Below are 13,302 nucleotides of genomic sequence, written 5' to 3' on the forward strand. Positions count from 1 at the left end.
TCACAGGAGAAAGAAGAAGAACAACAGTTTCAGTAGCTTGCATGAACAAGTGGAGCAAATTGCTCAGAGGTACTCCCTCCGTTCCTAAATATAAGTCTTTGTAGAGATTTCACTAGTGGATTACATACAGATGTATATAGACATACTTTAGAGTGTACATTCAATCATTTTGCTCCGTACGTAGACACATAGTGAAATCGTTTAAAAGACTTATATTTAGGAACGGAGGGAGTACATCCGTGGCGACCGTACAAGGACGAACTAATATATCAGCCAGTGAATATCCTCGTATACACTTTGCATACAATTTCAACATCGGATTTAATGGACACTTGCAGACGAGAAGAAGTCGTCGTATCCTCCAAGCAGATTGGCCGCGGTATTGTTCCTCATCTCGTTCTCGAGCGCCTCTTCGGCCTTCCACGCTGCTTCAAATGGATCGAAGAAGCTCGGCGGCAATTTGAACAAGTGGTCGTGTCCCTCAAGTGATGGTGCGTCAAGATCCGGCGCGTCATTGTGCCTCTCCTCCTTCTCAGCATCAGGGAAGGCAGGGTTGTGCATGGCCCGATCCGCCAGCATGACTTGGTCCAAGCAATCCAGGTACAGAGGTTCCTGTTGGTCCATCTCCACGCCAGTTTTCGCTCCAGTGACTTCAATTGGGTCGGCTTCCATCATTCTCGTTAGTTCGTCAATATAAAAACCATATGCTTCCCCATCCTCCCCGAGCGCATCGTCGGCTTCCATCATTCTCTTTAGTTCTTCGATATCAAAGCCATATGCCTCCCCATCCTTCCCGAGCGCCTCGTCGGCCTGCCACTCTGCTTCAGTTTCAGGGACGGCCTCTGGCTCATGCTCTGCTGCTACTTCATCGAGTAGGAACTGCAGCTCCTCGTCTGGTTCAGAGTGGTGAGACTGTTCGACGTTCTCTTCAGCTTCGAGCGGAGAGATGTTCTCTGTAGCTCCCACCCTGAGAGTTTCGTCGACTTGCAGCCCGAAAAGATCTTCCATTGAGCAAGAGAACAGGACCATGTCGTCGTCGTCAGCTTCAGGTATTGATTCATCCGGCAAGAAAACCGGTGCAGCAGCGGTGAAGGATGGTGTGGCAACGCGCATCCTTTTCTTGGGGCGCGGCGGATGAGGATCGGCGGCGGCATCGGGCGCTGGCCTCTTCTGTGCCTGCATGCTCGCAGTCGCGGCCTCTGACTGCGATTCTTGAAGCATGTACGCGGCCGATTCTTGGCGAGCGGCGGCAGGAGCATGCTGAGCCAAGTGCATCCTGCAGAACACCTTCACCCCCTCGGCGATGGTGGCCTCAGGCAGCAGGCACCGGTACTCCTCCATGACCCAGCCGGTGGACTTGCCCTTCTTTTTGAACGACAGGTTCTTGACCTCGCCGACCTTGCCTCCCGCGTGGCTGATCTCCGTGGTCTTCTGGATGGTCCAGGTGCCGCCGCCGGCGCTGCGCACGCTCTGGAGTTTGCTCCCGTTCTTGCTCTTGCACGTGGTGAAGAAGAACCGGTCGCCGTTGCTCACGGCCTGCGGCACGGGCGCGTATCGGGCGGCGAGATCCTTGGGCTCGCAGCCAGAGATTTCGACGCTGTGGATGAACTTCTCGACGCCGTGCAGCGTCTCGCCGGAGAGGAGGCGTGGCAGGTAGTAGGTGACGGCATCCACTTCCGTAGGGTTCAGCCGGCAGTGCTGGAAGACGTCGTCGACGTCGAGCCCTTCCATCCCGGCCGGCGTGCTGCTTCTAGCTAGGGATGGGATCGAGGGCTGGCGACTGGGGATTTGGGAGAGGGTGGCGGCTGGATCGGAAGGTGTCGTGGGATGCGAAGGTGTTCTGTACTTTGGTATTTATAGACGATGGACATCCACAAGATGGATCACGCGTCAAATTTCATTTCTCTGAATCCGATTCGGTCCCAGTTTCTCCCGTCAGTCATATCTGAAACTTGCTGCTCCCGTTGCTTTAATTTTTCTTAAATTCTCGGTGAATCCGTGCATGACGTGGTTCTGAACATGTAGAGAGGACAGACGCCGTGCTGATTGTAATTCTTCTTGATTTTGAATAATATACAAGTCCTATTTCTTATCCGGGTCACAACTAAAGTTGTATATTACAAATCTCTCTCTAATAATAATAATATTAATATTAATATTAATAATATTAATAATCTATACCTAATAATAAAGCGCTATTGCTTTCGTCGTAAAACCCACCGTCGCATTTTTATAAAAAAGCCCATGTAATTTTTGTTATTTAACCCGCGCTCCATCATTTATCTGCAACGTAAAAGGAAAAAATGATTCGCAGCAAAAATTATACCCGTACGCATCGTCTCCTCCCGTCGACCCTGAGCCACCCTGGCTTGTGCCCAGGCCGCCGCCACTCGCCGCCGCGGCCGACCTCAACCGCCACCGCTGCCGATCTCAACCCACCCGCCTCCGCGGCCGTACCTCTCCCGGCTCATTGCCCCCGTTACGGCGCTCGAGCGCATCACGTCGACCCTGGTCCACCCTGGCCTGTGCCCAGGCCGCTGCCACACCACGCTCCGTCGCGGCCGACCACAACCACCATTGTTGTCGCTCTCAACCCACCCGCCTCCGCGGCCGTACCTCTGCCCGCTTGCTGCCCCCGTTTCGGCCTCGAGCACAGCTTCTGGATCAAATCAATGCGACAGCTACAGTGAGTGGGGATGATGCGTCTGCTCGACGCAGAACGGCGGCGGCGCGCGGATAAGGCGCGGCGGAGCGAAGTACTTGGAGGTGGAGGCGGGCCTCCATGGCTCACACGGGGAACTCCGTGGTTATGGCGCGGCAACAGCGACTCCTTATGACCAGATAGAGGCATCTAACCCTTGCTCCCCTCATCGTATCCCCTCCTCCGGCAGGAACTCATCATCTGGTGAGATCCTCTCCCCATGCCTCCAACCGTGTGCCAAGCACGGGCAAGAAATTTTGTTTTGTGGGGATTTGTTTGCTGATGAATGAATGTATTGAATGTAAGATTGTATTGTTGTAGAGACAGAGAATGGAACACCACCTTCAGTTTGTCATCTGATCCCACATTCTCTACCCCATGAGTGAAAAAGGATAACAGTCCATTGATCAATTCACGTAGCCTCTTTGTTTTGCTTTGCTTGTCCCGCTCAATTTCTCATCATGGTGTAATTAACAATGGACGGGTTGATTTCTCAACAAAATAGGATAGGACTGACTACATTAGTTAGTTAGCTTATTATTTTAATAAATCAAAATAATTATAAAAAGATTAAAAACGTGTGGTATTTTTTTCTCCCGTTGCAACGCACGGGCCCTTTTGCTAGTAATAATCTATACCTAATAATAAAGCGGCTATTGCTTCCGTCGGAAAACCCACCGCGATATTTTTATAAAAAAGCCCCTGTAATTTTTGTTATCCAACCCGCGCTCCATCATTTATCTGCAACGCAAAAGGAAAAAATGATTCGCTACAAAAATTATGCCTGTACGCATCGCCTCCTCCTGTCGACCCTGGGCCACCCTGGCCTGTGCCCAGGCCGCCGCAACACCACTCGCCGCCGCGGTCGACCTCAACCGCCACCGCTGCCGATCTCAACCCACCCGCCTCCGCGGCCGTACCTCTCCCCGCTCACTTCCCCTGTTGCGGCGCTCGAGCGCATCGCGTCGACCCTGGTCCATCCTGACATGTGCCCAGGCCGCTGCCACACCACTCGCCACCGCTGCCGACCTCAACCACCACTATTGTCGATTTCAACCCACCCGCCTCCGCGGTCGTACCTCTGCCCGCTTGCTGCCCCCGTTTCGGCGCTCGAGCACAGCTTCTGGATCAAATCAACGTGACAACTACAGTGACTGGGGATCATGTGTCTGCAAGATGCAGAAAAGCGGCGACGCGCGGATAAGGCGCGGCGGAGCGAAGTACTTGGAGGTGGAGGCGGGCCTACATGTCTCACACGGGGAACTTTGAGGTTATGGCGCGGCAACGGCGACTCCTTATGGCCAGATAGAGGCGCCTAACCCTTGCTCCCCTCATCGTATCCCCTCCTTCGGCAGGAACTCATCATCTGGTGAGATCCCCTCCCCATGCCTCCAACCGTGTGCCAAGCACCGACAAGAAATTTTGTTTTATGGGGATTTGTTTGCTGATGAATGAATGTATTGAATGTAAGATTGTATTGTTTGTAGAGACAGAGAATGGAACACCACCTTCAGTTTGTCATCTGATCCCACATTCTCTACCCCATGAGTGAAATAAGATAACAGACCATTGATCAATTCACGTAGCCTCTTTGTTTTGCTTTGTTTGTCCCGCTCAATTTCTCATCATGGTGGAATTAACAATGAACGGGTTGATTTCTCAACAAAATAGGATAGGACTCACTACATTAGTTAGTTAGCTTATTATTTTAATAAATCAAAATGATTATAAAAATATTAAAAGCGTGTGGTATTTTTTTCTCCCCTTGCAACGCACGGGCCCTTTTGCTAGTAATAAGAAAGCAAATACAGTTTCTAGTCGTCCGTCGTGGCAGTTTTGCAAAAACGCCCCCTGTTTTTTCTAATGAACCATCGGTCCTTCATTAAGTAAAAAAACATTTTTTTTTTAAAAAAAGCCCTTGCATCTGTAAAATTCCCAGTCACGGGGTGGGCCAAGGCAGCAGGCAGCCACCGACTGCTCCCGAGCCACTGATCTGCTCACCGCGCCGGCGCCCCGCTCCTCCCGCCGGTCGCCGGCCTCGATCCACGCCGGATCCCGCCGCCGGCGAGCTGCCGAAGCCGTCGCCCCCAGCCCTGCATCCTTCGGAGCTCTGCCCCCGCGAGCAGCCGCGCCGCCCTGCCTCCTACGCCTCCCCGCGCTCCCTGCCTCTCCTTGCGCCGCCGCCTCGCGCTGGTGCAGCCGCGCGCCTCGCCTGCCAGTCCCTCCGAACGCCGCAGCCGCCTGCTCGCCGAGCGCCTCCTCCCCGTCGCGCCCTAGACCATCTCCAGATCGACCCGCCGCCGCCTTGGTGTTGACCGCGCCGCCTTGGGCCGCCACCTCCCATGTGGGCCGTGCCAGCAATTTTTTTCATATATACAATTATCATTTATGTCCTTATATGTTTAAAGCAAGGCATATATTAGCGAATAAATTAACCACATATAATGAAGTTTACCTTTTGTGTTGTACAAGCATGGGCATATATAAAATTCACTATTTAGGAGCACACGCAAGTTGTGGTGGCTAGAGCGCCTATTCCCTTACAGAACAAGTTGGGGTTATGGAGAGAGACAGATCGGGAGAAAATTGACACGCAAAAGAAGATGCCATGCTTAACCTTTTCAAAGGTGGACACGCTGGAGGTGGTATGGAGGAAAATTGTAAAAAAATATTCACAATTAAAAAGTTGTTTGCAAATAATGAAAATGTTCTTGATTTTCAAAAATGTCAAAAGATTGTAAAAGTGTTCATGAATTTGGAAAATATTCACGATTTCAAGTATGTTTACGAGTTTAAAAATATTCTTGATTTCACGGAATTGAGGATGATAGTGTATCTCGGTGATGTAGCAAAATGTGATCATGATCATTGAATATTATGATTTTTTTCTCCCGTTGCAACACACGGGCCCTTTTGCTAGTTATTATAAATGCCTGTTCGGAGCCCCAAAGGAAGACAACTTCACACTGGATGAGTCTCGAACAGAGGATATACACCATGTTTCAAATGAGAAAAATAGCTTACTTACTAAACTCTACTCAAAGGATGAGGTGAGAAAGGCAGTTTTCCAAATAAAACATAATAAGATACCTGGACCTCACGGCTTTCCGGTTGAGTTTTATCAGAATTTTTGGGATGTCACCAAGTCTGATTTATTACAATTGTTCGCATGTCTTCATGACGGACAACTAGAGTTGTTTCGTCTCAATTTTGGTGAGATAATTTTCTTACCTAAGGTTAATGAGGCTGAAAGGATTCAACAATACAGACCTATATGCCTCCTTAACGCTAGTTTTAAAATATTTACCAAAGTCGCTATGATTCGATTGAACAGTGTGGCAGATCATGTGGTTCGTCCGTCTCACACGACTTTTATGCAAGGTCGTAATATCCTGGATGGGGTGGCGATCTTACATGAAACAGTTCACGAACTACATAGGAAAAAGCTGAACGGGGTAATTCTTAAAATTGATTTTGAGAAAGCCTATGATAAAGTGAATTGGTCTTTTCTTCAGCAAACACTCAAAATGAAAGGTTTTTCTTCTGAATGGAGAGCTTTAATAGATAGCTTTGTTTTGGGAGGAAGTGTAGCCATCAAAGTCAATGATGATACTAGCAAATTCTTCCAAATGAAAAAAAGGTCTTAGACAAGGTGACCCGTTATCGTCAATGCTATTTAATATAGTGGCTGATATGTTGGCCATCTTGATCAAACGCGCAAAATCTGTGGGCCAAATTGAAGGTGTGATTCCACATCTAGTCGATGGTGGTTTATCGATTGTTCAATATGCCGTCGACACAATTATTTTTATGGAGGGACATTTACATTTCCCCCCTAAGTTTGCCCCGACCTCATCTTTACCCCTAAAATAAAACGGTGCTCAACTATACCCCTCTTTCGTCTATGACGCTAATGCAAATACCCCTCCGTACCCTTTCCGTCTGGTCAAAGTGCTTTGACCATGTTAGGTGGTTATTCTGGACATCTTTGCCCCTTCCTTCTTACATGTGGGGCCTGCACGCATCTCTCCAACCCCATCTCATTTCCCCCTTCTCTTCTCTTCTGTTCTCTCTCCTGACACAAACCCTAACCCTAGTTCATCGATTTCCTCTATCGTGGCGGCTGCCGAGGGCGAGCTCGTGGATCCAGATGTGGAGGCGGTGGATCTGATTGCCCCGCTCAATCGTTGGTCTTTAGAAGTGGTAGAAGCGGCGGCGACCAGACGGAATGGCCGCTGTTCATGGTAGCAGTTGGGGCGGCACGGCGGCGACTACAAGGGAGGTTCCAAGAGGGTATGTCTTTATGTCCACTCATCATTTGCTTGCATGCGCGCTTGTTTAGGGTAATTTCGTCAAGGGCTCCCGTGTTTGTGCTCTGTTCATGAACTTGCTTTTTCTTTCTGAATATTTGCCGTAGGATGGAATCGGCTAGAGCGTTTAATCTGAACTGTAGAATGGAAACAAGTGTGTTAGGCAGTTCTGGTACCAAAGGATCTGGCACAGGGTTTTCTTTCCCATTGGTTGTTGATTGTACATCAACTTTTATCAAGTTTAAAAGTGCTATATCAGAGAAATATCCATGGGGGTTATATGACGCTGTTGAAATTAGGTATTGGGACATGACAAATATTGCTTGGGTGCCTGTCCAGTGTGATGATGAGCTAGCTATCATGTTTGGAACATATGTAGAAAGTAAGTCAGCAGAGATTGAAATCAGTGTAATACAAAGAATGAGAGGAGAGATTGAGAGGAGAACTACTAGATCACAAGCTAATAGTTCTCAAGCTAGGTGCAGCCAGACAAGCGGGAGAGGTAGTTCTGGTGACAGAGGTAGTTCTGGTGGCAGAGGTAGTTCTGGTGGTAGGAATGCAGGACATTCAGAGGCTAGTTCAGTACATGAACCAACTAGAGCTGGTGCTAGCAGTAGCAAACAATCAGATGCTGCTCCTATCATAGAAGAGGAAGCTCCTGATGATGTTCCCACAGATGATGAGGATGAAATCTTGCATCCAGAATTTGTAATTGGGAAAGTGCCCAAGGGGAAAGAGGCAACTTCAGAATATGAAGATTCTATCCCCCTCCCTCAATTTGAAGAGACAGTTTCAGATGAGAGAGAGGAGGATTATGACATGGCTTATTCTGACAGTTCTGATGAGGATAGAGCAGAAGTGTAATTTAACAGAGATGATCCTTCTTTGGCAGAAGGAACTATATTCTCTGATGTGATAGAATGCAGAAATGCACTAGCAACTTTCTCAATCAAGACACAAAGTTAGTTCAAAATTGACAAAAGTGAGCCAGGTAGATTGACAGTTCACTGTGCATATACAAGGTGTAAGTGGAGGATGCATGCCTCCTTAATGAGAAATAGCAGATTATTTCAGGTACTAACAAGAGGAAATAACAATACTAATTGCATGTTATTTGTTGTTTGGGACCTTGTTGTTTCAGCACATACAACTGTAGAATTTCTATGCTCATTTGTTTGTCTGACTTGCTTGTTAATTGTAATTGCAGGCGAAAGTTAACAGACATCCTCACACATGCCCTAGTGTGACAAGAAGGCAAAGGTTGAGGTCAGCAAAATGCAGATGGGTTGCAGATGCAGTTAAGAACTGGGTCAGAGAAAATTCAAATATTTCTGTGACACAGCTTCAAACTGATCTGAAGAAGAAGTATGGGGTTGAACTTCCATACATGAGAGTTTTCTATGGTAAGAAAATGGCCATTGACAACATATATGGTAAGTGGACTGAAAGTTTTCATTTGCTTTATACATTCAAAGCTGAGGTTGAGAAGGCATCACCAGGTAGTGTAGTTCACATTGATAAGCACACAGTGGAGTTTGAAAAAATGGTTAGAGAAGGTCCAAGGAGTGTTTTAGGAGAGCCGTTGTGTCATTTAAGGCCTGCTGGAAAGGGTTTCTAGATGGGTGTAGGCCATATCTGGCAGTAGATGCCACTGCTATGAATGGGAGGTATAAAGGACAACTTGAAGGTGCTTGTGCTGTAGATGCAAACAACTGGATCTTTCCAGTTGCTTATGGTGTGCTAGAGGTAGAGAGCATAGAGAGTTGGGCATGGTTTTTCCAGCACTTGAAGGACCTCATAGGGCACCCAGAAGGGATTGTCATACACACTGATGCATGTAAAGGACTTGAATCAGCTGTAGATGATGTGTTCCCTGGAGTAGAGCATAGGGAGTGTATGAGGCACCTTGCTGCTAACTTCTCCAAGAAGTTTAAGGGGAATTTTTTTGAAGAGAACTTGTGGCCCTGTTCCCTAACTTATCGCAGTAAAAAGCATAACTACCATCTGAAGCTCCTAACTCTCCTCCAACTGCTACTAGCTCTCCTGCTGCTGCTAGTTCTCCTCCAACTGCTACTAGCTCTCCTCCAGATGCTACTAGCTCTCCTGCTGGTACTTCCTCTAAGGCTGTTGATAGTGATCTTGCTAGGTATGCAATATATTGTACTGCATATACATGCATTAATTATGTAGCTATTTTTGCTGACTGATCTTGATTGTGTTCATGTTTCTCAGCCCAAAGAAGAATTACAAAAGGCCAGCTACAAGAGGTACAAAGTGGGGTTCAGCACAGAAGAAGGCGAAAGGCGGCATGCAATCAACTGTAAGCACAAGGAGCAAGGCTGCTAATCCTGCAACCACCACAAGGAGCAAGATGGGCAAACTGAATTGATCATGTTGTGGATCTATTCTGTTTAATGTTAGATGTTGTCAAACAACTGTTGGTTTGTACTGGAGCGTGAACTGGTGTGAAATGCTGGAGTGTGAACTATTGTTTAATGCTGGAGTGTGAACTGCTGTTTAATGTTGGAGTGTGAACTGCTATTTAATGTTAGATGAATTGATCATGTTGTGGAATCTATTCTGTTTAATGCTCGAGTGTGTTGTGGAATCATATGATTGCTCATTTTTGCCCCTAAATATCTTGCTAGGTGCTCAAAATTACACCTTTTCCTGTCATTCTATGCTGAACTACCATGCATTGGTGACAATTTTAACACAACACATGATATCCATTACATCTAGGGCACAACATTACATCTGCTCAAGTTCACAACAGTGCACAAATGATAGAATTACATCTAGGGCACAACACACTAGCAGAAACATAGCACACACACTGCCACTTAATTGGCTTGCTTAGACCAAATAGAAACTAAACTAGCCACAATGCTGATGCCAAGAACAAAGAGAAAACCCATTGTTTCCATGAGCTCATTCCTTTTCTTCAACTTCAATTGCATTTTCTTGTTTTCATTGTTCAGATCCATAACCTTCTTCTCCATCCTACTAGCTTTGATCCAACTACGTTCAAGGCCACCATGGAGCTCCTCAAAAGCTTGCCCCACTAGCTCAGTGGGAGGGGGGTCAATCCAAACAACCCAATCACACTCATGAGGAAGCTGTTAAATCAGAGTTCACATAATTAGGTGAAATTCATAACTTTGCAATAAATCGACGAAAACAGAGTACCAAATGATGTTTTGAGGAATTACATCGAGTGGACAACCCAAAAACCTTCTTCCCGTGCTTGCTCCACCCCAAGAAACATGGCGAGCAGGAATTAGCCCATGCCCTGGGCAACGATGCTTCGAGCGCTCCTCAAGGCCGTAGAAACTTGGATTGGGAATGAAAAACTCGGATTGGAACTGCACAATTCCGCAGCCATCCACCTACGAGCCAGAAAGGCGCATATTACGGCCCATCCTGCGAAACCCTAGATGAGAAATCCCCAAATCCAATGTCAACCGAAAATCCAAATCTACTTACCTCACTGTCAGTTGAGGAGCTTGCAGACGACATTGCAGACGTACACATGGACGGGCCCCAGTCGTGCCTCCCTCCCGAAGCTCCCAATCATCGGTGCTCTGTCGCCTTCCTGTCTCCTATGGTCGTCGGGAGGTTGAAGAAGATGAGTGAGATAGATAACTGTTCGGTCAGGTCCCACTTGTAAGGAGGGGCATACTTGTCCAGAAAAAGTCCCGAAGACAGTCAAACTCCTTTGACTGGACGGAAACGGTGCGGAGGGGTATTTCCATAACGCCATCTAATGGAAGAGGGGTATAGTTGAGCACCGTTTTATTTTAGGGGTAAAGATGAGCTCGGGACAAAGTTAGGGGGAAAATGGAATTGGACCTTTTATGGAACATGACATCGAAAAAGCTCGTAACTTAAAGTTGATTTTGTCAGCATTCGAGCAACTTTCGGGTCTTAAGATTAATTTCCATAAAAGTAAATTGTTCTGTTTCGGCGAGGCTCAAGAAAACACCGCCTTGTATGCTGAACTTTTCGGCTGTGAACAAGGCCAATTTCCTATCAACTATTTTGGAATTCCGATTCATTATCGAAGACTTACAAATGCTAGTGGAAAAAGGTGGAGGAAAGACTTCAACTAAGACTAAATAGTTGGAAAGGCAAACTCCTTTCCCTTGGTGGAAGATTGGTCCTCATAAATTTGGTACTAACAAACATGGTACTGTATATGATTTCATTCTTCCAACTACCTAAAGGAGTCTTAAAACGATTGGATTACTTTTGATCTAGATTCTTTTGGCAAGCGGGTGGTGAGAAGATAAAATATTGGCTGACTAAGTGGAGTGTGGTTTGCTGCCCTAAAGACCAAGGAGGGCTCGGAGTTCATGACCTTGAGGTTAAGAACAGATCTTTGCTGGGTAAATGTCTATTCAAGCTTCTTTCTGAAGATGGAGTTCTACAAACCCTCCTTAGGAGAAAGTATGTGGGAAATCAAGCCGTATCTCAGGTTCTTTGGAAGCCTGGCGATTCACACTTCTGGGCAGGCCTGATGGCTACGAAGAAGTTCTTTTCCCCACAAGGATCTTTCTCAATTAGGGATGGATCGGAAATCCGCTTTTGGGAGGATAAATGGCTAGGCCCATCCACTCTCAGAGAGCAATATCCGGCTCTGTATCCGATTGTACGAAACAAGAGCGACACGATTGCTAAGGTGTTGGGTACCTCCACACCAAATGTTTCGTTCAGGAGAAGTTTACTCGGTACAAGACAAGCATATTGGAACGCCTTGCTCATCCGATCGGATCCCATCCATCTGTGGGAAGGTTTAGATAAATTTCAATGGAATCTTACGAAGAATGGTAAATTCTTGGTTGCTTCCATGTATATAGCATTAATCCTACCCGAAGTACTAGTTGATATTAAGGACAATAACAAAATCTCGAAGATGAAGATCCCGCTAAAAACTAAGGTGTTTGAGTGGTATCTTCGTCAAGGTGTAATTATTACAAAAGATAACCTTGCCAAACGTAATTGGCATGGAAGTAAAAAATGTGTCTTCTGTCAACACGACGAGACTATTACACACTTATTCTTTCAATGCGAGTTCGCTAGGTCTATATGGTCAGCCATCCAGATAGGTTCTACCTTATATACCCTGACATCTGTTGCAAACATTTTTGGCAACTAGTTAAATGGGGTTGATCATAGGTTTAAACTATTCAGTAGGGTGGGAGCGATTGCCGTTATTTGGTCGCTATGGATATGTAGAAATGACAAGGTTTTTAACGACAAAAATTCTTATTTTATGCAGGTTATTCATCGGTGTACAACAACGCTTCAAACTTGGTCGGCCCTGCAGCGTGTGGAGCACCAAGACTTGTTTTTGGAGGTGGCGTTACGTTCGGAGGCAGCGACCAGGGAGTTATTTTCCCGACACGGATGGCAACATAGTCTCTGGATTGATCTACCATCCTCTTAGGCGGCTTTACAATTTCTCATCATGATATGTAATCCGCCTTGCTTTATTTTCAGTTTGGGTACCCGTGAACTCCTGAACTTGTGGCTGTGTGCATCCTTGTTATGCACAGGCCGGGTGTAATGCTAAGACCCTTAAGTAATAAAATCCCTTTATCTAAAAAAATCCGAGCGTGATAATATTATTTACATATAACATAATTTCAATGTGCATCGAATGATTTAGAATGGAAAACTATGCCATCGGGTCGATGTCGCTCGATAAGTTCGAGGGTGGCGTGCGTTAGGGCTGTGCGCGAAAGGGCGCCAATGACGATGTGATTGTAGATGGCGACGAGAACGACGACAAGGACAACGATGCTCCCGACAAGGAGGCTGTGAATATGTTAGAGCCGTGACGGGGGCGGGGGTGGTATGTGAGGCGGCGCCAACCGGCGACGATAGCCGTGAACTGCATGGTCAGGGTGCGGCGTTCGGGCCGAGGGTCGAGGGCAGACACGGATCTTGACGAGCAGGCGGATCGTGTGGGGCCGACGGACCGATGATGTATGTCTACGTATGACTCCTACATGCTACATATGGAGGTGGTATATCTTTTGGCCAAAGGACGACCATAGAGTTTATGTGTGTGTGGTGGGGGGAGTACCACCACGCCATCAACCCGACCAATGAGACTTCGGCCTTACCTTCGTCATCATCAACACCATCATCCCTTCGCAATACCAAATCCCTAGGTGGATTCCTAGTTGTATCATATTGATTATTCATCCATGATTGCCTGATTATCCCTATGATTCTCATTGTCTCACTATTGAGTAAACCCCTTAGTTCTCTTGGATATAGAGG

The 13,302-nt window shown here is 46.8% G+C and overlaps 1 protein-coding gene across 1 annotated transcript; it reads right to left on the reverse strand.

Annotated features, from left to right (window-relative positions):
- Nucleotides 1-255: 255 nt before the first annotated feature.
- On the reverse strand, nt 256-1,864 carry LOC123408443 (protein NTM1-like 9). Its single transcript, XM_045101557.1, has one exon. The coding sequence runs from the start codon at nt 1,729-1,731 to the stop codon at nt 322-324; it is 1,410 nt and encodes a 469-aa protein (XP_044957492.1). The 5' UTR covers nt 1,732-1,864; the 3' UTR covers nt 256-321.
- Between the last annotated feature and the right edge of the window lie 11,438 nt (nt 1,865-13,302).

Source organism: Hordeum vulgare, chromosome 7H (genome assembly GCF_904849725.1).
Source record: "Hordeum vulgare subsp. vulgare chromosome 7H, MorexV3_pseudomolecules_assembly, whole genome shotgun sequence".
NCBI lineage: Eukaryota > Viridiplantae > Streptophyta > Magnoliopsida > Poales > Poaceae > Hordeum > Hordeum vulgare.